Source organism: Mus musculus, chromosome 9 (genome assembly GCF_000001635.26).
Source record: "Mus musculus strain C57BL/6J chromosome 9, GRCm38.p6 C57BL/6J".
Lineage (NCBI taxonomy): Eukaryota > Metazoa > Chordata > Mammalia > Rodentia > Muridae > Mus > Mus musculus.
Genome location: NC_000075.6, coordinates 21,587,991 through 21,611,059, shown reverse-complemented (window position 1 = coordinate 21,611,059; position 23,069 = coordinate 21,587,991). Strand labels below are relative to the sequence as shown.

The following is a 23,069-nucleotide window of genomic DNA, read 5'->3' as shown; positions in this document are numbered from 1 at the left end:
TTTTTTTTTCCAAGACAGGGTTTCTCTGTATAGCCCTGGCTGTCCTGGAACTCACTTTGTAGACCAGGCTGGCCTCGAACTCAGAAATCTGCCTCCTCTGCTGGGATTGAAGGCGTGCACCACCACGCCCGGCTGGAGCTGGAATTCTTAAGAAGCTGAGGATGGCCTTGACCTCCTGATTCTCTTCCTCAAATTCTGAAGTGCTAGGATGACAGGTATGAGCCACCATGCCTCACTGAGGTTACCTTCTGACCATCCCATTATGCTACTACCCACTTATTGGCTGGCCATAGCTAGAATGATCTATCAACCAGCACAGGGGTTTGTTCCTGGTTGATTTTAGAGAAAAGCTTCTCACTATCTTTAGGCTGAACTCAAACTCATGACCCTGTCTTAGCCTCCTGCAGGCTGGGATTACACTGTCCAGTCATACCACTACCAGATGGAAACTCTTATGGATTCCCACGCCCATGGTAAGCAGACCCTGGAATGTGAGCCAGGTGTCATGGAACCTGCCAGCAATACCCTTATTCTCTCTCTGGTCTCTTCTGCCTTTCCATGTACATTCTCTGTCCTTTCTTCCCATAGCCTCATCTGCTTTGGGGAGGAAAAAGAACGTTCAGCATAGTGAAGATCAGGGGATAATTTAGGGGAGTCTATGTTTTCCTTCTACTGGACCTCACCATCTGGGAATCCAAATTAGGCCATTAGGCTTGGTGTGGTGGCAAGCATCTTCACCCACTGGGCCTTTTGCCCGCACCCATTTTTTGTTTGTTGGTTTGAGATGGCGTCTTGTATAGCCCAGAATGGCACTGAACAATTAGCCAGAAATGACCTTGAACTTCCGACCTCTTAAGTGCTGAGATTATAGATACACACCACCAGCCCTAGTTTATTCAGTTCTGAGAATCAAACCTTTAGCTTCCTGCTAGGTCACTGAACCACAGCCTCTGTCACCCAGGGGAAGTACCCAGTATGAAGCCTGGTGAGTGGGGCCTGGGAGACTCACTTAAATAGGTTATGTAACCCTGAGCTAACACAACCTGAAACCATGACTCACCAAAACCACTGACAGGGCTGGAGAGATGGCTCAGTGGTTAAAAGCACTGACTGCTCTTCCAAAAGTCCTGAATTCACCAGCACCCACAAGGAAACTTCCAACTTGTCTTTTATCTTTTTTTTTTTTAAAGATTTATTTATTGATTATATGTAAGTACACTGTAGCTGTCTTCAGACACTCCAGAAGAGGGAGTCAGATCTCATTATGGATGGTTGTGAGCCACCATGTGGTTGCTGGGATTTGAACTCCGGACCTTCGGAAGAGCAGTCGGGTGCTCTTACCTGCTGAGCCATCTCACCAGCCCCCCAACTTGTCTTTTAAATGTTAATACATTTCTTTCTTCTTTTAGTGTGTCTGTATATGTGTGTGAACGAGTGTATGTTTGTGTCCTGCCTATGGTCCTATAGGATCTGATGCCTTGTTCTGGTGTGCAGATTAACATGCAGACAAAACACCCATATCCAAAATAAATAAATCTTGAGCCAGGCAGTAGTAGTATATGCCTTTATTCCCAGCACTCTGGAGGCAGAGGCAGGGGGATTTCTGAGTTCGAGGCCAGTCTGGTCTACAGAGTGAGTTCCAGGACAGCCAGGGCTACACAGAGAAACCCTGTCTCAGAAAAACCAACCAAACAAGCAACCAAACCAAACAACAACAAAAGAGTGGAATGGAGGAGGGGAGCACAGGTGAGGCCCAGCTGGTGACACAGTGAGTTCCAGGGCAGCTGAGCTACACTGGGAGATCTGTCCTGTCAGAAGGGTAACTACAGCCAGGCCTCAGGCATCTGTGACTTTCTCCTGTCTCCTTCCTGTCTCCTTCCTCCCTGCCTCTTGTCCCCGCCCCCCTTCCATTTCACTCACTTTTTTCCTTTTTCTTCTTTCTTCCTTCCTTCCTTCCTTCCTTCCTTCCTTCCTTCCTTCCTTTCTTTTTCTTTTTGGAGGAAAGTGTGTTGTTGTTGTGTTGTTTTGGTGTGGTTTGTTTAGGCCTTTGAACTAAGATTTCTCTGTGTAGCCCTGGCTGTCCCGGAACTCACTCTGTAGACCAGGCTGGCCTCAAACTCAGATTTGTGCTGAGACTAAAGTTGCTTACCACCACCACCCAGCAAGGAGGGCGTTTGGAAACAGAGATTTGCATCATCCGTAAAGCAGACCAGGCTCTGCCTTGACTTCTCACAGGCATAAGCTTCCATGAATAAACAGTCCAGTTATCCATACAGTGGAGTATGGTCCATCCTTCCTCAGAAGAGAGGAAATTCTGACATGCCCTATCTTATAATTTTAATATGTCCCACAAAAGCCTGAGATGTCCCTTAGTGAAAACATCTGCCTAGCATGTTTGAAGCCCTGGGTTCGAATCTAAGTACGAACAAAACAGAAATGTCCCCTATAGTCTCTTGTGTTGAATATTTTATCCCCAACTGGTGCAAGTTTTAGGCGATTGTGAAAACTTTGAGGTGGAACCCAGCTGACTGTTGGTGCTGGCTGGTCTCACTTCAAACTGACACATAAACTAAACTTACCTGGAAGGAAGGACTCTTAATCGAGGAATACCTCTATAAGACCCGGCTGTAGGCTCTGCTTCCTGGCCATGGATACAGGCGATCAGCTGTCTCCGGTTCTTACTGACTTACGTTCCTGCTATGGTGGACCATATCCCTGTGAACTTTGCCAAAATGACTGAACCATCACAGAAGAACAACTCCACTCAAGAGGGGCGCACTAACCACAGGTTTCCAGAGAAAAGCAGTCAGATTGGACAGAAGCAACTGCAACAGATAGGACGGCGGCAGCTAAAGTGCTTAGCATTTCAAAACCCTGGACCTCAGGTGGCAGACTTCAACTGAGACAAGGCAGCAGAGAAGGAAAGCGCGGATGTCAAAGAAGGTGAATGAATACTTTTCTGTGAAGTACAAGGTGATGAAGAAGTACGGCAAAAGCGGCAGGCTGATCTGTGACGACGTGACGTGGACCTGTGTGACTGCCTGGAGAAGAACTGTCTGGGATGCTTCTACCCGTGCCCCAAGTGCAACTCCAACAAGTGTGGGCCGGAGTGCCGCTGCAACCGCCGCTGGGTCTATGATGCCATCGTCACCGAGTCCGGTGAAGTCATTAGCACCCTGCCATTTAGTGTTCCTGACTAGGAGATGTTATGCATAGATTCACAGACTAGATTCACCTCTCTCCCTCTCCCTCTCCCCCTCCTCTTTCCCTCTTTCTCCTCCACCCCCCCCCCCCCCGCCTGCATGTGCATTTGTGTGTGAGGGTGTGCATTTGTTTGTTTTGAAACAGGGTCTTATTCTGTAGCTCAGGCTGGCCTTGAACTTATGGCAATCCACTTGCCTTAGCTTCCCAAGTTGTATTAATTTAGGTATAGTACATCATGCCTGGCTTCTGTTCCTTATACATGCATGCATGCATATATACATACATACCAACAAACATTCATGAATGAATGTATGGCCCTATAGAGAATATATATGTACACTTTTAAGTCAAACTTCTTTCTCTTGGATAAGTGTTAGTGCAACGGATGGCTGTAGACTGGACAATCATTGTATAGACCCTCTCAGGTTCCTCAGCTGGTGACCACAGGCTGCAAGAGTGGACACTCAGTCGTCCTCATTAGCAGCACTCTCAACTCTGCCTTCTCAGGGTGTCTGGTTGAGAACACCGTAATTTTAAGTTTTGCAGAACTCTGCATCTGAAAGCTGTTACCTAGAACATACAACCAATGTATGTTTTTCTTGGAATGTCATATATTACTAAGAAAAGCCAACTTGTGCCCTTGTACTGTATATCTTTAGTCTTATTTTTTATATTTTGATGTTAAATTTGGTAATTACAATATTTTTATTACCAAACATTCATATTGTACTAAATTGTATATTAGTTTACTAAATTGAGAAGCAAAGAAAAAAAAAAAAGACCTGACTATAGGCAGGGCAGTGGTGGCACATGCCTTTAATCCCACCACTTGGGAGGCAGAGGCTGGCAGATTTCTGAGTTGTATGTAGCTGGGACAAAATTACATACTGCTAGCTGGGAGGTCCAGGGAAAGAGGGAGTGGATGAAATCTCATGGAAGGAACCAATGACTCTCCTCAGCACCGCATGTGGGAGCAAAGGAAAGTGGGTTGTAAGCAGTCACAGCTGCTGTGACTTCCTCCATCTTTCTCTCCTGCTTCTCCTCTTCCTCTTTCTTCTTCCCCTCCTTCCTCTTTTCCTCCTCCTCTTCTTACCCCCTTAGCTGCCCCTCCTCTTTGAGACAGGGTCTCTCTACATAGCCTTGACTGTCATGGAACCCACTCTGTAGACCAGGCTGGCCTAGAGCTCACAGAGATCAACCTGCTTCTGCCTCCTAAGTGCTGGGATTAAAGGTGTGAGCCACAATTGCTCCTTTAAAAATATATATATTTCTAATAATTTTTTCAAAGCTGGGTGGTGGTGGTGCATACACACCTTTAATCTCAGTATTGTGGAGGCAGAGACAGGCGGATCTCTGTGAGTTCAAGGCCACCCTTGTCTACAGAGTGAGTTCCAGGACAGCCAGGGCTATTACACAGAGAAACCCTGTCTCGAAAATTTTTTCTTTACTTCTTTACTTATTCTTGTTAGGAAGGGTGCACTGTGATTGACAGAGCCTCTTTATGTGGAAGTCAGAGAACAACTTGCCAACAATCCTGACTAGGCAGAAGTTAGTCCTTTCCTTCCACCATGTGGGTACCAGGAATCGAACTTTGGTCCTCAGCTTTAGATGCAAGACCCTTACAAGCTGAGTCATTTCACTGCTCCTCTTTTTCCTCAGTATGCTGATGTACTGGCTATCTAAGAAGGACAAGAGAGGGCTTGGCCCTTGCCCTCTAATGCTGCCATTGACTGGTCTTTCCAGATCGTCTTTGTTCTACACCTTATTTGCATACTCACATGTAACCAATCAGGACCCATTCGGTCTAGATGACAAGGTGCCGAACCTCTGAGCTTTCAGGCTTTTCTGTTGTGGATTGGTTCTAATGCTATTTGTGTTAATTTGGCTCCCCAAATTACCCAGGAAAGGCACGCCTGCAAGACACTGAAGGTCCCTGGCCCCAGGTGGCTTTGATTGGTGAATAATGTTGCCGGTGGCCAATGGCTGGACAGAGAGAGAGAGACTTTAGATTTCTCGGGCAAAGGAAGCCCAGGAAGAAAAGGGTTTTTAGTACTGCCAAGGAGGCCGGAGGATCAGGCAAGAGCTGCAGAAGACGGAGTGACAACCGTGGAAGAGCTTGAGAGCGCTGACTTGGAGGCCTTAGGGAAGGTTCCTGAGTCCCCCTCCCTGTCCAGCCAATTAATGTAAGGGTCATCAGAACCATCAATCATTACCTGCCTAGTTGCTGCCCTCAAAAATTATATAAAAGGCTTATGAAAGAAAGAGAAGGGGTTGCCTCTCCACTGGGTGCAGGATGACCCCAGTGTGCTGGAAAAATAAACCTCTTGCTTTTGTATTGAACTCTGTTCTCAAGTCTCATTGCCGGTCTCCCGGTAGCTAAGGCTCACTTTGAGTCTTACAAGCCCAAGAAGAGCGGCCCCAAGAGCATATCCACAATTGGGTCTGGAGTAACAGAGATGGAATCTAGATTTTAGTAAGTAATAATTCAGGAGTGTCGGAGGCAAGGCATTAGTAATATGGAAGTTTGGGAGTGGCCCAGCCATTGAGTTGCTTAGGGCATATTAAAAATAAGGTCCTGGAGGCAGAGGCAGGCGGATTTCTGAGTTCAAGGCCAGCCTGGTCTACAAAGTGAATTCCAGGACAGCCAGGGCTATACAGAGAAACCCTGTCTCAAACAAAACAAAACAAAACAAGTCCTGTGTGTGTGTGTGTGTGTGTGTGTGTATGTGTCTGTGTCTGTGTCTGTATCTGTCTGCCTGTCTGTGAACCTACAACACTGGGGCAGTAGCAAGAATCATGCACACCCACCAGGGATCTACTACCACTACACATTTCAGATCTGATCTCTGAGCCTGGCCTGACTACAGATGGGGAGTCTCTCCTGCTGGATTAGGGAGTGGCTTGCTCCTTCCTGTCCCTAAACTTGCTAATGGCATCTACAATGGTCCCTGACTCCATATTTAAAGAGATAGCTGATTTTCCTGTGTCCAAATGTGTGCTTGCCATACCTTGCCGTACCTGCTTCAAGAATAGTGCAGGCAGGCAGGGAAGGGTGAACACATGAGAACTTTATTTACATAGGAATAACAGCTCACACTGGATAGGGTCAGTGTACAGACATAACAGCCCAGACAAGAAAACAGAAGACCAGAACTTCCTGGTCCGCTGGGGGTGCCAAGCCAGATGGACAACATGTGGTGCAGCTCGGTACTCCAGTAAGCCATCAGTAGCAACCAAGGGCAGCTCTTCCCATCTCATGGGACAGGAAAGAGCAAGCCACTCCCCGATCCGATCCAGTAGGACTGACTCCCCATGTGTGGCCAGGCTCATGGCCTCTGCACCTTGTGATCCTAATCAGTTACATGTGTGTATGGAAATAAGGTGTAAAACAAAAAAACAATCAGTAAAAACCTGACAAATGTGGCATCAAATGACAAGGGCCAAACCCTCTCTTGGCTTTCTTGTTTTTTTTTGTTTGTTTTTTTTTTGTTTGTTTGTTTTTAAAGACTTATTTACTTATTATATGTAAGTATACTGTAGTTGTCTTCAGACACTCCAGAAGGGGGCGACAAATCTCGTTACAGATGGTTGTGAGCCACCATGTGGTTGCTGGGATTTGAACTCAGGACCTTCGGAAGAGCAGTCGGTGCTCTTAACCGCTGAGCCATCTTTCCAGTCCCTCTCTTGACTTTCTTATTGCAGTGAGTTCTCAGCCTAGAGGGTGACAATGCACTGTTTGCAGCTGGGACCTTGAAACAGTTTCTAGTGACCCAGGTATGGAACTCAGGGCTACACTGTGACCCCCACCTGAAGCTCTGCTGCCAGAGCTGTCTCAGCTGGATGGCTACCGGAGACCACTGTTAGGGCTAGCAACTTCCTGCCAAGGCAGAGGACCTGAGTGTGGTCCCTAGGATCCACATGGTAGACAATAACCAATCCTTCCAACCTGCACACATGTGATCACACACAAATATTGTTGAAATATCCCTTCTGCAGGAAAGAGGGGCCCCTGAAGAAGCTCAAAAGACACACCAGAATGAGAAACCAGGAAGGGGTGGGCTTTTGAAGTTGGACTAACTGCACTGTGCGTTATGTCTATGGAGGCCAGCGGGTGGAATATGGTGTTTGAATGAGAACATCCCTCATAGGTTCATGTTTGAATGCTTTGTCCCTGTGTAATGGAACTTTTTGGCCTTGCTGGAGTAGGTATCACTGAGAGTAGGCTCTGACATTTCAAAGGCTCACACCCATGCCATTCCTGGTGGCTCTCAGCTTCTGCTCCAGGGCTATGCTTGCCTGCTGCCTGTTCTCCACTACGGTGGCCACAGGCTCAACCCTCTGGAACTATGAGCTCATAGTCAACGCTTTCTTTTATAAGGTGCTTGGTCATGGTGCAACAGACACTGGGTAAGCCTGACAACCTGAGTTCCGATTCCCCAGAACCCAAGCAACCATGGATACAGTAGTACAGTGGGTGTGTACAGCACACTGAAAGGGGTACGGATGGTAGAAGACAGTGCCAGTTAGCTTGACTGAGGTAAACATTGAGAGACTCTGTCTAGGGGTGAAGGCATTTGCTGCCAAGCCTGACAACCTGAGTTCAATCCCCAGAACCCACATGATGGAAGGAGACAATACACTTCTTAAGCATGGCGTGGTGGCGCACGCCTTTAATCCCTGCACTCAAGAGGCAGAAACAGGCAGATCTGCTGAGCCATCTCTCCAGCCCTCTTGTTTTTTGTTTTTCTGAGACAGGTTTCTCTGGCTGTCTAGGAGCTCACTTTCCAGACCAGGCTGGCTTTGAATTAAGAAATCCACCTACCTCTGCCTCCCGAGTGCTGGGATTAAAGGCATGTACCACCACACCTGGCTTCTTTTGTCTTTTTTAAGACAGGGTCTCACTATATAGCTCTGCTGTCTTGGACCTCACTCTATAGACCAGCCCGGCTTCAAACTCACAGAGATTCATCTGCCTCTGCCTCCTGAGGGCTAGGATCACAGGCGTGTGCCGCTATGTAGGACTTGCATTTTGCAATTTATTTTTTTAGTCACAAGTTTTGAAATGTGCCATCATTAATCCAGACCATTGTGTGGAGCTTTCTACAAGTGCTCTTTAGCTCCTCATGGCCCCAGCTGCCACAAACTGGAGCACCCTCCAACAGCCATCAACCTAGATCATTGCAACTTAAGCCTTGAGCCACTTTGGTTAGGAGTTAGTTGGGGTTTTCTTTTCCATATTTCTTTGAGACAGGGTCTCACTATGTAGCCTTAAAATTACAGAAACCCACCTGCCTCTGCTTCTCAGACTCTATCTCTCGTTTTGTTTTTTTTTTCAAGATAGGCTCTCAGCCTCTCAGGATGGCTTGTAATTCACTATATCCTTGAACTGATCCTCCTGCCTCTAACTCCTGTGTGCTAAGATTACAGGTGCGAGCCAATATCATGTCTAGCTTGAAGTACTGGACGTGAATGTGTGCTAGGCAAACATTCAACTGAGCCTCATCCTCTTTGAAATTCTGTTGTTTTGTTGTTGTTGTTTGTTTGTTTGTTTTATATGTCAAAGCTAGTCTACCTTAATCCCCTCACCTGCTCTGCTGGGCCTTGCTCAGGGCAAAACAGAGAAGCCCTAGCTGGGAATGAGGAGCTTTGGCGCCCTCTGGTGTCCATTAATCAGAATAAACACATGCACGGCCACCACCCCAAAGTCAATCTCTTCTGTTGCCGAGTGACCAAATGCTGGTGCAAGAAACGCAAGCCATGGGACATGTAGGCAGTAGCATATATTTTTCAGTAAAAAGAAACTTAGGGATGGAGCTATGGAGCAGTGGGTAAAATGTTTGCTGCAACAAGTGTACGGATGGATTTGACCATTGACCTTTGGGAGCACATGAGAAGCTGGAGATACCAGTGTCCCAAGCTGGGGAGGCACAGGTTCAGCCTTGCTTTTTTTTTTTTTTTTTTTTTTTTTTTTTTTTTTGAGACAGGGTCTCTCTTTGTAGCCCTGGCTGTCCTGGCACACACTTTGTAGACCAGGCTGGCCTTGAACTCAGAAATCTGCCTGCCTCTTCCTCCCAAGTGCTGGGATTAAAGGCGTGCGCCACCATCGCCCGGCATGTGTGTTCAGCCTTTCTTACAGAACTCAGGACCACCAGCTCAGGAGTGGAACCACACACAATGGGCTGGGTCCTCTCTCATCGATCATTCATTTAGAAAGTTCCCTACAGGCCGGCCTGCCTACAGCATGATCTTACAGAGGCTACCTCCTCTCAGATGATGCTAACCTGTGCCAAGTTGACATAAAACTATCCAGCACACTATACACCTGGCTGCTCTTGGAAAGGACCCAGATTCCATTCCCAGTACCCATGTTGGGGTTAGAGAGATACCAAGTATGCTTATAAAGAACCCAGATTCAGTTCCCAACTCCATATGGTGGCTCCCAACCTCCTGTAACTCCAGCTCCAAAAGATCAGAGACACCGTCTTCAGTCCTCCAGTGGCACTACACACATTTCACAAGCAAACATTCATAAATGAAACTAAAAGTGAAATCTTCAAATAATTATCCCGCCCCCAGCTGTGTGTGTGTGTGTATATGTACTCAGCCACACCCCAGTCTGTGTGTGAGGTCAGAGGATAACTCTGTGGAGTTAGTTCTCTCTTCCCACATTGCTGTTGTTTTTGTGTTTTCCCAGGGTTTCTTTGTGTAGTCTTGGCTGTCCTGGAACTAGCTTTGTAGGCCAGGCTAGCATCAAAATCACAGAGACCCACCTTCCTCAGCCTCCCGAGTTGCTGGGATCAAAAGTGTATGCCACCACTTCCTGGCTCCTTCCACTTAATTGTTTTAACCTTTTATTTTCTCTCTTCAGGCCCCTCTCCTTCCTCTTTTGTGGGCGCTCTAGGATCATGCTTGATGGCCGACATTTGTTTGTTTATTACACTGGGTCTCCCTGTGGAGCTCTGCCTGGCTTGGGACTCACAGAGATCTTATTGTTTCTGGTACCAGAATGGAAGCTAGGGCCTTGTGTATGCTAGGCAAGTGTTCCCAGCAACATCATCAGCACCACTAGGTCACAGCTCAGGCTAGCTTTAAGACTGTACTGATCCTCCTGCCTCAGCCTCTTCTTGTCTAGGATAGCAGATGTAAGCCACCATACCTAGCTTTATACTTCATTATTTAGGAAATATCAGCAGGAAAGAATCTGCGAAAGTTTTTCCTAATCTCCTTTCTTGTCGAGTTTTTTGTTTTTGAGATAGGGTCTCATTTGGCCCAGGCTGGCCTTGAACCGGATCACTACATACTCGAGGTATTGAGTATTAAGGAGCCTCCCTTTAGTCAGAGAAAAGTGCTGAGGTTACAGATTGTACAAGACCTATTAATGGTCATCAGGCTGGAGCCTGGGGCTCCCTATATGCTGGGTGAACACAACTGAAGTCAGCTACACTTATCACACCATTCCACCTTGGTTGGCTCCCTCGGTGCAGAACCTAACAAGAGGGCTGGCTAGCTGTGCCTATCAGGGGACCAAACCTAGAAGGGGGTAGGTGGCTGGCTGAGAACTATAGATCTCAATCATGAAGAGCTTCAGAGGCAGGCTCACAGAGCACCTGGCTTTAACAGAGTGCAGGTATGGACAACCAGACTGCAAACCTGGTGAATTGGTGAATTAGCTGGGCTAAGTAAACACTGGTATGTGCAAGGCCAGTACTTGGCTGGCTAAGGGCAATGAAGTCTAAGGACTGTCACCCTCCAGGGTCTACCCATTACCCTGAGAGGTATCTTCCTGAAGTCCAGGCTGTCATCTACAGATGGTGGATGGAACATATAGCCCAGGTCCTGATGTTTGCCTCTTTTGCAAATCAGGCACATGTTCTAGGAATGGATGTGGCCCTTTCCAATGGCACCAACTTCTGCCACCACATGCCATTCCTGAGTTTCAATAAATGGATGAAGCACCTTGTATTTGCTGCGCTAAGCCGCATGGGGCTTCACTAGCCATTCCCATGAGGGTCAGCCAGGCCTGGACAAAGCAGGCACATCTCTGAGTTTGGGGCCAGCCTGGTCCACACATGAGTTCCAGGACAGCTAGTGTTACATACTGAGACCTCATTTGAGAGGGGCTGAGAGTTGGCTCAGCTGTTAAAGAGCATTTGTTGCTCTTAAAGAGGACCCAGGCTTTACACACACGCGTGCACGTGCGTACACACACACATTTAGCAGAATGACTTACAGGCTGTGGTCCAGCCAGTTCAACGATGGCTATTTACCAATGAAATGTCTAAGAACTGAGTAGCTGTTCAGCCCAGGAAGCTGGTGTCTCAGCTGGTCTTCAGTGTCCACTGGGATCCCGCAGAAACAGGCTCTAATGGCCATGATGCAATGCACTTGGCCAACCAGAATGAGGGCAGGCAGGCAAAGAGCAAAAGCTTTCTTCTTCTTTCATGACCTTTATAAAAGGTTAACTCACATCAAAGGTAAATCTTTCCACCTCAAAAGATCCAGATTGGGCTGGAGAGATGGCTCAGTGGTTACAGAGCACTGACTGCTCTTCCAGAGGTCCTGAGTTCAATTCCCAGCAACCACATGGTGGCTCACAACCATCTGTAATGAGATCTGATGCCCTCTCTTTTGGTGCATCTGAAGTGAGCTACAATGTTAATAAATAAATCTTTAAAAAAAAAAAAAAGGTTGGTTTCCCACTTCAAAACATTTAATTAAGGAAAAAAAAAATTCTCTCAGAGGTATACCCGGTCCCTTAGGATTCCACTAATTTCAGATGTAGTCAAGTTGAAAGCCAAGAAAAGCTATTACTACTAATCTAACAAAAAGGATGAAAGAGCCGGGCATGGTGGCGCACGCCTTTAATCCCAGCACTTGGGAGGCAGAGGCAGGTGGATTTCTGAGTTCGAGGCCAGCCTGGTCTACAGAGTGAGTTCCAGGACAGCCAGGGCTGCACAGAGAAACCCTGTCTCAAAAAAAAAAAAAAAAAAAAAAAAGATGAAAAACTGCACAGGTCATGCCTTTTATCCCAGGACTCAGGAGGCAGAGAGAGTAAGGAGTTCAAGACCATCCTTGGCTACACACAAGTTCAAGGCCAACTAGGAAAAAAGGGAGGAGTTGGATTGTGGACCAGAGTCTCAGATGAGTTATGGAATACTACAGGAATTTAGATTTTCCCCCCTTTCCACTATCCATGCGATGCATGTTGTATATGAGTGCTAGGACCTGCTTGCATAGTGAAGGTCAGAGGACAACTCTGAATTCTGAGGAGCAAGGCTCAAATGGCAAGCACATCTACCCACTGAATCATATTGCTGACTAGCTTTTTAAAAAAGCTTTTAAAAAACTATACAGAGCTGGGAAATGGCTTAGTGGACCAAGACTTGCCACTCTTGCAGAGGGCCTGGGTTCAGACATAGCAGCCAAATGGCAGCTTACAACCACCGGTGCCCTCTTCTGACCTTTCTGAGCACTGCACTTCTGTGGTACCTAGGCAACAGTGCAGGCAAAACAATCATATACATAAAATGAACCTTTAAAAGTTGTGTGTGCAGGACAGCCAGGGCTATACAGAGAAACCCTGTCTCGAAAAACCAAAAAAAAAAAAAAAAAAAAAAAAAGTGTGATGTGAGAGTGGCACACTTCTGCAAGGCATGCCTGTCCAGGTTACAGGAAAACCTCTGGGGACCAGCCGTTTTGTTGTTGTTTGAGACTGGGTCTTACAATGTAGCTCTAGCTGTCCTGGAAACTCAAGAGATCCACCTGTCTCCCAAGTCTGAGATTACAGGGGTGCATCACCACACCTGGCAAGTTCTATGTTTTGCTTGTACCTGAGCAAGCCTTAGTGCCTTCAGCTCACAGAAGGTGGTAGGGTATCACCTGCAACTGGAATTAACAGATGGTTGAAAGCTACCACGTGAATACAGGGAACCAAACCCAGATCCTCTGCAACAACAGTAAATGCTCTTAACAAGGTTTATTCATGGCAAGGGATGACATTATTTAATACCTTTTAGCAAGGAGATGCTGCAGTGTGACCCATAGAGTACTTGCCTTATGTCCCACACTATTTGGGGGAGGAACTGCCCTTCCCCCAAAATCAAGTATGGCTACACAGGTTAGGATCAAAGACATCAGGCACACCTCTGCCAGGACATGCTTGTCTAGGTTAGAGGACAACTTCTGGGTTCACTCTGCAAACTAAGTCACAGGGCTGGGAGCTGGGTGACTTTCTTAGCCTCACAGCAGCATTTTTCTAATCTGCTACCCCCCCTGGCCCCTCCCTCCCTCCCTCTCTCTCTCAAAGACAAGGTCTCACTATGTAGACCAGCTGGCCTTGAACTCAGATATAAGCCCACTTTGCCTCCAGGAATACTAGGATCAAAGGCATGTATGTGTCCAGTCTGCCCCCAGCCCTCTCTTTTTTTTTTTTTTTTTTTTTTTTTTTTTTTTTTTTTTTGATTTTTCGAGACAGGGTTTCTCTGTATAGCCCTGGCTGTCCTGGAACTCACTTTGTAGACCAGGCTGGCCTCGAACTCAGAGATCCACCTGCCTCTGCCTCCCGAGTGCTGGGATTAAAGGCGTGCGCCACCACGCCCGGCTCCCCCAGCCCTCTCTTTTGGACAGGTCTCTCACTAAACTTGAATTCAGCTAGACTGGCTGGCAGGCAAGCTCGTGGCATTTACCTATCTTCAGACCCCCAAGTGCTAGGATAGTGTGGAGCCGTGCCCTGCTTTATGTGGGTACTGGGTATCTGAATTCAGGGGTGCATGCTTATATTTCATCTGCTAAGCCATCTTCCTTACCTGAATGTTGATTTTTCCCTCTCTTTAAAATTGAGATGCATGACATTTTGGTTATCGCCTACAAGGCTGAGGGAACTCTGGAGAAAAGGACAAACAGAAGACCTGGAAGAAGTAGAGAGTAGGAGCCGGGCGTGGTGGCGCACGCCTTTAATCCCAGCACTCGGGAGGCAGAGGCAGGTGGATTTCTGAGTTCGAGGCCAGCCTGGTCTACAGAGTGAGTTCCAGGACAGCCAGGGCTACACAGAGAAACCATCTCGAAAAACAAAACAAAAACAAAAAAAAAAGAAGTGGAGAGTAGTATGAAACTCTAACTTTCAAGCATGATCCCACTGTTGTACTTAAAAATTATTTGCGCCAGGCGTGGTGGTGCACGCCTTCAACCCCAGCACTTGGGAGGCAGAGGCAGGCAGATTTCTGAGTTCAAGGCCAGCCTGGTCTACAAAGTGAGTTCCAGGATAGCCAGGGCTACACAGAGAAACCCTGTCTTGAAAAAAAAAAATATTTGCACATTGTGTACATGAACATGCTCACACCCATGTGTATGGAGGTCAGAAAATAATCTGCTGGAATTAATTTTATCCTTCCATCAAGTGAGTCTTGAAGATCAGATTCAGGCCCTCGGATTTTATGCAATAAAGTGTCTTTGAACTTGGCCTTCTTACAGCCCCTAGCTGTTGTACTTTGTGATCACCTGTACAGGATCTCCACAAGACTGGAAGGCTCCTCCCCATTTCAGGGATTTGTGTGTCAGTAATAGTTGCTAAAGTAAAGAAGGAAGGGAGGGACGGAGGGAGAGAGGGAAGGAAAGAAGGAAGGAGAGAAAATTCCTTAGTGGTATAGTCAGTCCCTGGAAAGGTTTCCATGAGGTTGTTTAAATCCACACACAATAGTTCTAGGTTAGTTCAGGGCCAGTCTGATCTAGGCCAGCCCAAGATTACAGGATTACATATTGAGACATATTCTCTCTCTCTCTCTCTCTCTCTCTCTCTCTCTCTCTCTCTCACACACACACACACACGTTGGTGCTAATTGGGAAGAGAGGAAACATGGAACTAGGAGTGGATTGCAAGAAACAGTAATGGAGGGTGAATAAGACTATTTCATACACACATAAGAAAATCCTTTAATACACACTAATTAAAACATTTGTAATTCAGATGTGGATTTTTTTTGCAACCCATATTACATTTTAATTTATTTAGTATACATGTAGGTCACAGTGCAAATCGGAGGAGTTAGCTCTTTCTATTGTGTGGGTTCCATAGGATGGACTCAGGTGGTTGCCTTGACTGAACATGTCTTCCCCTGCTGAGCCACCTCACCAGTGCGGGAAGATGTGAATTAACATCATCACCTGGCCAGAAGACTTGAATTCAAGAACTACCTTACCCAGGAGGCGGTGGCACATGCCTTTAATCCTCCCACTTCGGAGTATTACTGAAAAAAACAATCAAAAACAACTACCATACTTTCAATACATCTGATAATGAATAAAGGAGGCAAAACACACAATCACACCACTAGGAGTGGGGGTAGCTCAGTGCAGCACATACTTTGTCTGTCTGAAGCCCCCACCATAAACAAATCCATCACAAAGTGACTGCTTCACCCCCTGCTTTTACCGACTAGCTACAAGCTACCTGATATGGGAAGTTTTGCTTCCCTAATATTTTAGCTTGAAAGGTAATTACTGGAATTTTGCCAGGTCCAACCTATGTTCCCCACCCTGTTCCTTTCCATCCAACCATTTCCGGGGTCCCTGCAGTACAGGACATATGACTGCATGTACACTCTGGGATGAGAACATGTTCCAGCCTTCCACCATGCTTGCAATTGCTGCCATACATATATACAGTAGAATTTGTCGGCCTCTATACCTCTCTCCTGTACTGATAGTAACATACAACGTTACTAGTTAAGCTAGGTCAAAGGTCCTTGGGGACTACATAAAGATATTATCAAACAAAACAAAGAGCCTAAAAGGACTTGGTGTACAGGGCTTGCCTCATATGTACAAGGCCCTGGATTTAATGTCTAGCACAAGTACCCAACAATAACAATCCACAGGGCAGAAATATTTCACTTCATTTGGGAAATGCAGGCAAGAGGAGCCATCACTCACTCATCCATTGCTACACAGTGAGTTTGAGGCTGGTCTGGGCTGTGAGACCACTCTCAGAAACAAATCAAACCAAAACAATCCAATTTGAGACGCAGACAAATCTCTGTGAGTTTAAGGACAGATTGTTCTTCATAGCCAGTTCTGGGGAAGCCAGTGTAACAAACAAACCAAAATCCACAACAAACAAAAACCCTAAACACATACATTTCAGCTCCACCTGAAAAGGAGAGATCTGAGGTCAGGCAAGCTGGCACATGATTTTAGTCCCGATCTTGGGGGATGACTTAGGAGAATCTTTAAACATATGTGCGTGGGTGTTTTGTCTGTGCACCACCACGTGCCTGCCTGGTGTACAAGGAATCCAGAAGAGAAGGCTGGATTGATTCGCTGGCCTGGAGTTACAGATCAAGCTGCTGAGAACTGAGTCGAGGTTCTCCGAAGGGAGGAACAGTCGGGACTCTTTAAACAAGTAGCCTTGGCAACACGGCCAGACCATTATCCTCAAAAAACTTCACTGATACACACTACCAAAAGGGGGGCTGGGGGATTGGTCTTAGGATCTTGGAAGTCACTGGCAGTCAGGACATCTTTGTAGCCCCGTTCATGAACAGGACTAATGCATGGGCGGGGTACTCTGTGGTGCACTAGAGCTAATGCAGGAGTCAGGGCCAGACTGGGCATATGGGAGTCACATTCTCAAAAACGAACCAAATAAACAAAACCCCCAAGACTAAAAGCCCATTTCTGTTCTGTTTTGGCAGTGCAGGAACCCAGGCATGCTAGGCAAACACTCTACCCGTGAAGAACATCCCCAGCTACAACAGGCTACACAGCACAGGCTCCTTACTAGTAGATCTGGGGGCAATTAACACAGTAAGGTCAAGTGCTTCAGCATGTTTAAGAGCAGTCCTTCAGCTCTTCTGTATCTCTAAGACCAGTAAGGCCCCCAAGTTTCTTCGGCTAACCGGACAGAGTGAGGACTTCCCATAAAATCACAATAAGGGCCATTTATCTCTACCCATCTCACCAATTGCACCATCCACAGCCAACAGTTTGCCTGCGCCTGGTGACCCGGGGGCAATCCTGGGTTTCATCTGGAAACATCGGACTGAACCAGTGAATCAGCCTCGCTCAAAGCTAGCCGATCCTTTCTCTCCTTCTGTAACACCTGCTCCTCCCACAGCGCCTGATCCACCTGATCGTCGGTGAGTATGATCGGCTTGTACTTCTCCTCGAACAGCCTCTCATTGGCCTCTGAGTGCAGCTGGTGAGGCGCGACGACGCGGAGATGAGCGGGCAGATGGAGAAACTCGTCGTCGTTGATGTCGCAATCATGCATGCGATTCTGCAGAATCCACCAGCGGCCAACGAAACCCACGTCGAGGATCCGGCCGGGGAAGTCCACCCAGCGTGGCTGCAGGTAGCGGCAGCGGGCCTGGTAGAGGCTGGCCTGGGCGTCGAAGGGCGCTTCGTAAACCAGCGAGCAAAAGCCCAGGTTCACGTGACGCAGCCGCCCACGGCCCCTCAGCCACAGCAGGCGCTGCAGGAACGCCTCCGAGTGGCGGTTGCGCGTGGCCGGTGCCAAGAGCAACAGTGACCCCGATGCGTCCAGCAAGGCCTCCTCGAAGGCCGCCTCACTGGGCGCCAGCGCGCAGCACGCAGCCGCGCCGCCCAGAAGCCCCACGTACAGGGCCGCGCGGCCCGGTCGAGCTCGCGCCGCAGCCGCCGCGTCCCCGCACGCCTCAGCGTAGTCCCGGAGCAGCGCGCCGGCCCAGGTGCCTGAGGGGAAAAAAGAGCTGCGGTGACAAGGACTCGACCACTCGAGCCACCCACCCTGCAGCCTTCTGCCACTACTCACTCAGTCGCGTCCACAGCCCTGGCTTAACCGCCACCGTCGTGGCACCACCGGCCTCTCCTCCCGCTTCACCGTGCCCACCGGACCAGAATCTCTTAAGAGCCGCTGTCACCATCGTCTCCCTGCGGTTCCTCAGCCGAGTAGAAACGCATAGTGTCGGAATGAAAAAGGCCGGAGAGTAGATCCTGCGCAAGCGCAAGATACAGGAAGTAGTTTCCCACAGGAAGACAATAGGAAACGGACCTAAACGGATGTTGCCGTTGTGTGGAGAAGGGTGGGCTCTGAAGGGAAGTCGAGCGGCGCGCACGCGCATAGAGCAATAGCCACGCCAGCTTAGGTAGGCTCAGGTGAGGAAGGTGGGGTGCATCTGAAGGGACCCAGCTTGGAGCTGAAGTTCCATTCCGTGTATTAGGCTCCATGCAGGAGTCCAGACGGAAGCATCAGTCTTGGGGAGGGCTGTGGGATTGATGCGGTTCTGTCCACAGAGTGCGATGCGGTGACGCCTCTAAAGAGTCATGGCAGCAGCTGACGAACTGGCCTTCCACGGTGAGTGGAGCCCGGAAGTGGTCAGAGCTCCTACCTCAGTCCTAAGCTAGAACCCCAGGCAGCTGGGACCCAGACCTCAGGTTTATCTTGCACTCAATTCCTGCTTCTTCCATGAACTCAAAAGGCACATCACAGCGTCCAATTCTGCACAGGACCTAAATTGAATCCCATCTTAGTAGACAGACCTATCCATGCATCAAAACTGAAGAAACTCAGCCCTTAGGGGACGGCGGTAAGGCAGCCATAGCCCCAGTTGATGAAAGGAATTTTCAGATTCCAAACACCTATGCCCATATTCCCTCTCCGTAGAGTTCGAGGAAGCCACAAATCTTCTGGCAGAGACCCCAGATGCAGCTACTACTAGCCAAAGTGATGAGCTGACCTCCCGAGAGCACGTGGCTGTGGTTGTGGGTTCAGGCATTGGCTATGGAGCTGAAGTAGGGGAGGAAGAGGATGACAAGACATCAGTGAGTCTCCTAGGCCCCGATGATCTGCCTCTGTTCTTACCCTGGCTGAGCAGGCAAGTTCTGAGTCTTTTGTCTTATAGCTTCTACAGGAAGAAAAACCACAGCCCAGATTCTGGACATTTGACTACTATCAGAGCTTTTTTGATGTGGATACCTCCCAGGTAAGGCACTTGGAGTTGCTTGGAGTCCAGCCACTATACTTGAGGACTGAATGGGTATGGTGGGGCTGGAAGGCAAAAGCTAGGTTACAAAGTAGGCGTGGATAGGTGTGTGACTTAAAGCCAGAATGTTTCCCAGTCAAGCCAACCTCTAATGATAGACCAGGTCCAGTGAGAGGGTACATCCTGGAGATGTAGTTGCAAGACCATCCAGAACTTAGGGACTGTCCTTACTTTGAGAGGAGAGGCTGCAAGAAGCTGAAAGCAAGGTGACAGGCCTGAAATCCACCTTCACAGTGGTGACATGTTCGAGCTTGTTCAGTAGGATGTGCTGACACCTCTCAGAACACCAGGATTCTCATTCTAGACCCTGGGCTTTGCTTTCCAGGTCTTGGACAGGATCAAAGGCTCCCTGCTGCCCCATCCTGGCCACAACTTTGTGCGGCACCATCTTAGAAACCGTCCCGACCTATATGGTAAATGGGGGTTTATGTTTGAATCAATGTAGTATTTACTTAAACATGGGACTGTACCAGGCCCTGAAATGGGCAGTCATGCATGAAGAGCAAAACTCGTGTTTAGTTGAGGGAGGCACCAAGATGGAAAGCAGAAGGTGGGTAGGTCTGGCTAACTCAGAGGGTGTTAGGGAAGTCATGAAGGTCCCTGACTAGGGTAGGCAAATGAGTTATGCTAACATTGGTGGTGAGAGGCTTAGAAGAGGACCCAGAAAGCCTCTAGGTCCCATGGTGGAAACAATTGAACTGTATGGCAGCATAGATCAGTGCAGTAGACGGAGGAGCAGGAAGGCCATGAGCAGGGGTGAGTACACAGGTCCCAGAGTGGTGAGAAGGGATCTTACTGAGATCTTTTTGGGATTTCCTCTGGCTCTGGAAAGTGAGGATAGAAGCCAACAAGAGCAGGCAGGCACAGACGTGACATTGGAGGCTATGACGAAGAACGCTTGGTTCTAGAGGATGCCCCACAACCAAGAAGTGAGAAAGGCCAGGGCGGCTTTCTCCCCAGTCCACCAACAGAGTTGCCATGGGTGGACAGGAAAAGCTGGACAGTTATCAGGAGCAGATCAAGTATCTCTAGAGGCTCAGGTCATACACGTAAAGTTCAAAAAGCAAGCATGTGAATCCAGGGCCCTGGGGCAACTTGGGAGTGGACACATAAAGGTGGAATGCAGGAGGCCTCTGGACAAGATTCTGAGAACCACCAAGCCTGTTCTACCTATAGACAGTCTTGTCAGAGAAAGAGCTAAGTGCTTGAGACATTTTAGAAGATATTTCCAGAAAGACAGGATAAGTCTAGATGCAGCACTTGTCTGGAGAGTCAAATGGTGTCTAAGGGTCTTAGCACACTTGATTTAGGGCATAGGCACCTTTCCCAGGAGGAATTTATCTGGAACTCCATGTCTCCCTTTGTAGGCCCCTTCTGGATCTGTGCTACCCTGGCCTTTGTCCTGGCAGTTACTGGCAATCTCACTTTGGTGCTTGCACAGAGACGGGACCCCTCCATTCACTACAGCCCCCAGTTCCACAAGGGTAAGCCGAGTGGGTGGGCTCAGCTCCTGGATGCCAGGGTCCAAGAGCATGCAGTGACTGCCCCCATTGCATCCCTAGTGACCATAGCAGGCATCACCATCTACTGCTATGCGTGGCTAGTGCCGCTGGCGCTGTGGGGCTTCCTGCGGTGGCGTCAGGGCACGAGGGAGCGCATGGGGCTGTACACCTTCCTGGAGACAGTCTGTGTCTACGGCTACTCACTCTTTGTCTTCATCCCTACTGTGGTGAGTTTGGCTTGGCCCTGGGGGATGCTGGGAGCTACATGGCCCACCAGTATGGTCACCAGATATATACTTGTTACATTAGGTCCTGTGGCTTATCCCAGTGCAGTGGATACAGTGGCTCTTTGGAGCCCTGGGCCTGGCCTTGTCAGCAGCCGGGCTGGTATTCACACTGTGGCCTGTTGTCCGAGAGGATACACGGCTGGTGGCTGCGGCACTATTGTCTACTGTGGTGCTGCTTCACGCCCTCTTGGCGCTAGGCTGTAAGGTAGGTTCCAGGAGATTCTCACCAGGGCTGTGGAGTGGGGTGTGCTGCCACCCAACTGTACATTCATTCTGAGGTCTTTCTGCAGCTGTACTTCTTCCAGCCACTGCCTCTGGACCATGTGGTGCCAGCACCCCAAGCTACACCTCCATCTCCCAATGTCCTGCTGCCCAGTTCAATCCAGCCCATGACAACCTCCTAGGAAGGCTCATAGGTGAGGGACCAGTTTCTGTGTTGGTTGAGGATGTACCCTCCTCCTGGGACCATTCCTAGGAGTCTTTCTTTTTCAGGCCAAACTCAAGGGGATACTACTTGTCCTGCCCTCCCTATGAAGATGGGAGGATTCTTGGACCCTGGAGACTACCCTGCTGTTTTGCAGGCTTTTCTTACAAAGCAAACACTTTTATTTTCTATGCAAAGGTGATCCAGAGAATTTATATAAAGGTGGGGGAGGGGCAGCCGAGCAAGGAGTATTACTGATGGACAGGAGAGAGCCTGGTTCCCAGCTGCCTGAGGGCCCTCTGATTCCCTGACAGGTCAGGAGGGTGGCACAGAGCAGCTCCAGCCTTTGCCAAGGGGTTCCTGTGGCAGGCTGTGGCCATTGAGGTGGGGACTCTAGGGTAAGGGAATAGGGGAAACTGCCTGTGCTTATTAATCACCCTTCCTTCTTTGCTTTTCTTCTTGTCTGGGGAGGTCCCTGCGAGGCTCCTTCCCAGGGTTGCTGTCTTGAGAGGATTAAGTAGAACATGAATGTGAACGCAACACACAGGCCTATGTTAGCTATCAGGAGAGGACGCCTTCCTTGTGTGTGTGTGACAGATCTTTGAGGTTTCTTGTCTGCCCCAGTAGCCCAGGGTGACACACTCTGGGCTGCCTGTTCAAGCTTTTGATGGAGGGGGGCCTTCAGGGCTCAGGACAGGACAGTAGCAGAAAGTAGGGACTAGGCCTTTGGACAGCTGGGTGGTTTGTACATTCAAGTTTGAGGTGAACCCTTTGGTGGGAGGGGGCTGTGCCCACTCTGAAGGCTTGACAGGGCCACCCCTCACCTAGAACCTCTGGGCCTAGGAACAGGGGCTGCTGGCTTGGCCCGGCCAGCCGGGTTTCTCAGAGGGTCTGTGGGTTGACACTGGTTCTTTTCGTAAAAAAATAAAATTAAAAAAAGCAGCATGTCACGCCCATGGTGACCATGTGGCCTGGTAGTTGAAGGAGAGGTCCAGCTGGCTGTGCTGCCACCCCAGGTGAGGGGAGGTGCAAGGACGGGTTGTGGGGTGGGTGCTGCCAGGTCTGTGGTGGCAGCTGCTGGCCTCCTCCTGCCTGGTCAGGTGCAGCTGTGGGGGTTGGGGGAGGACTTGCCTCTTCCAGCAGATGTCAAAGCCAGGTCAGAGTGGAGAGTACAGAACAGGATGAGGGCTGCCCCAACAGGATCTCATGTAAAGTATGGCAGCAACACGCGCTCGGGACCAAAGGTTGGGCTGGGGGTACTTGAGGGCAGCGGCGACATCGTGTACAAAATTGTCCAAGTTCCCATAGCAAAGAGGGCTGTGACCGGGTGTTCACACTTCTCCAGAACAAGGGGGAACAGCCACTGGCTGTGCCGGGCCTGGACTTGATTTGGTTTCCTGGTGCTGTCAGTGCGCAGTGCTGTCGCGGCTGGAGGCACCTAACTCCCATAGTGCATGGTGTTGGTCGGGATGGACATGGGCGAGGCCATAGAGATGGCAGGGCCACCCATGGTGAACTGGTTGTTGACTGCATAGTGGGCACTGGAGCTACCGCCGCCTCCCTGGGCACCTGAGGAGCCTGTAGGGCAGGTCACGGGCACTGAGGAGCCAGCATGACCCCTGAGCCTGCCTGGCCC

The 23,069-nt window shown here is 48.9% G+C and overlaps 3 protein-coding genes and 1 pseudogene across 12 annotated transcripts in view; 2 read left to right on the top strand and 2 right to left on the bottom strand.

The window, feature by feature from the left end:
• Positions 1-2,730: 2,730 nt before the first annotated feature.
• Gm7904 (predicted gene 7904) lies at positions 2,731-3,983 on the top strand (annotated as a pseudogene). Its single transcript, NR_003372.1, has one exon. The product of NR_003372.1 is annotated as a predicted gene 7904 (transcript).
• Positions 3,984-15,089: 11,106 nt separating this feature from the next.
• On the bottom strand, positions 15,090-18,338 carry Timm29 (translocase of inner mitochondrial membrane 29). Its single transcript, NM_178619.4, has 2 exons — positions 17,990-18,338; positions 15,090-17,910 (listed from the first exon to the last, which is right to left on the bottom strand). Exons 1-2 carry the CDS (start codon positions 18,099-18,101, stop codon positions 17,222-17,224), a joined length of 801 nt encoding a protein of 266 aa, NP_848734.1. The 5' UTR covers positions 18,102-18,338; the 3' UTR covers positions 15,090-17,221.
• On the top strand, positions 18,229-22,378 carry Yipf2 (Yip1 domain family, member 2). Of its 7 annotated transcripts, none has more exons than NM_001205158.1 (10): positions 18,229-18,323; positions 18,472-18,532; positions 18,842-18,999; positions 19,080-19,160; positions 19,546-19,633; positions 20,588-20,704; positions 20,783-20,949; positions 21,032-21,214; positions 21,300-21,425; positions 21,502-22,378. In NM_001205158.1, exons 2-9 carry the CDS (start codon positions 18,502-18,504, stop codon positions 21,411-21,413), a joined length of 939 nt encoding a protein of 312 aa, NP_001192087.1. In that variant the 5' UTR covers positions 18,229-18,323; positions 18,472-18,501; the 3' UTR covers positions 21,414-21,425; positions 21,502-22,378. The 7 variants fall into 7 exon arrangements, 6 of the variants coding, with proteins under 6 accessions (NP_001192087.1, NP_001346228.1, NP_001192086.1 ...); NM_001359299.1 differs by having other exon boundaries at positions 18,229-18,333; NR_038062.1 differs by lacking the exon at positions 18,472-18,532 and having other exon boundaries at positions 18,229-18,333.
• Carm1 (coactivator-associated arginine methyltransferase 1) overlaps positions 21,593-23,069 on the bottom strand; it is a 42,574-nt gene continuing 41,097 nt past the window's right edge. For all 3 annotated transcript variants that reach the window (NM_021531.6, NM_153141.1, XM_030244479.1), the window contains one exon: positions 21,593-23,011. In NM_021531.6, the coding sequence (NP_067506.2) occupies positions 22,872-23,011 (140 nt within the window). In that variant the 3' untranslated portion in view covers positions 21,593-22,871. The remainder of the gene's footprint in view (positions 23,012-23,069) is intronic.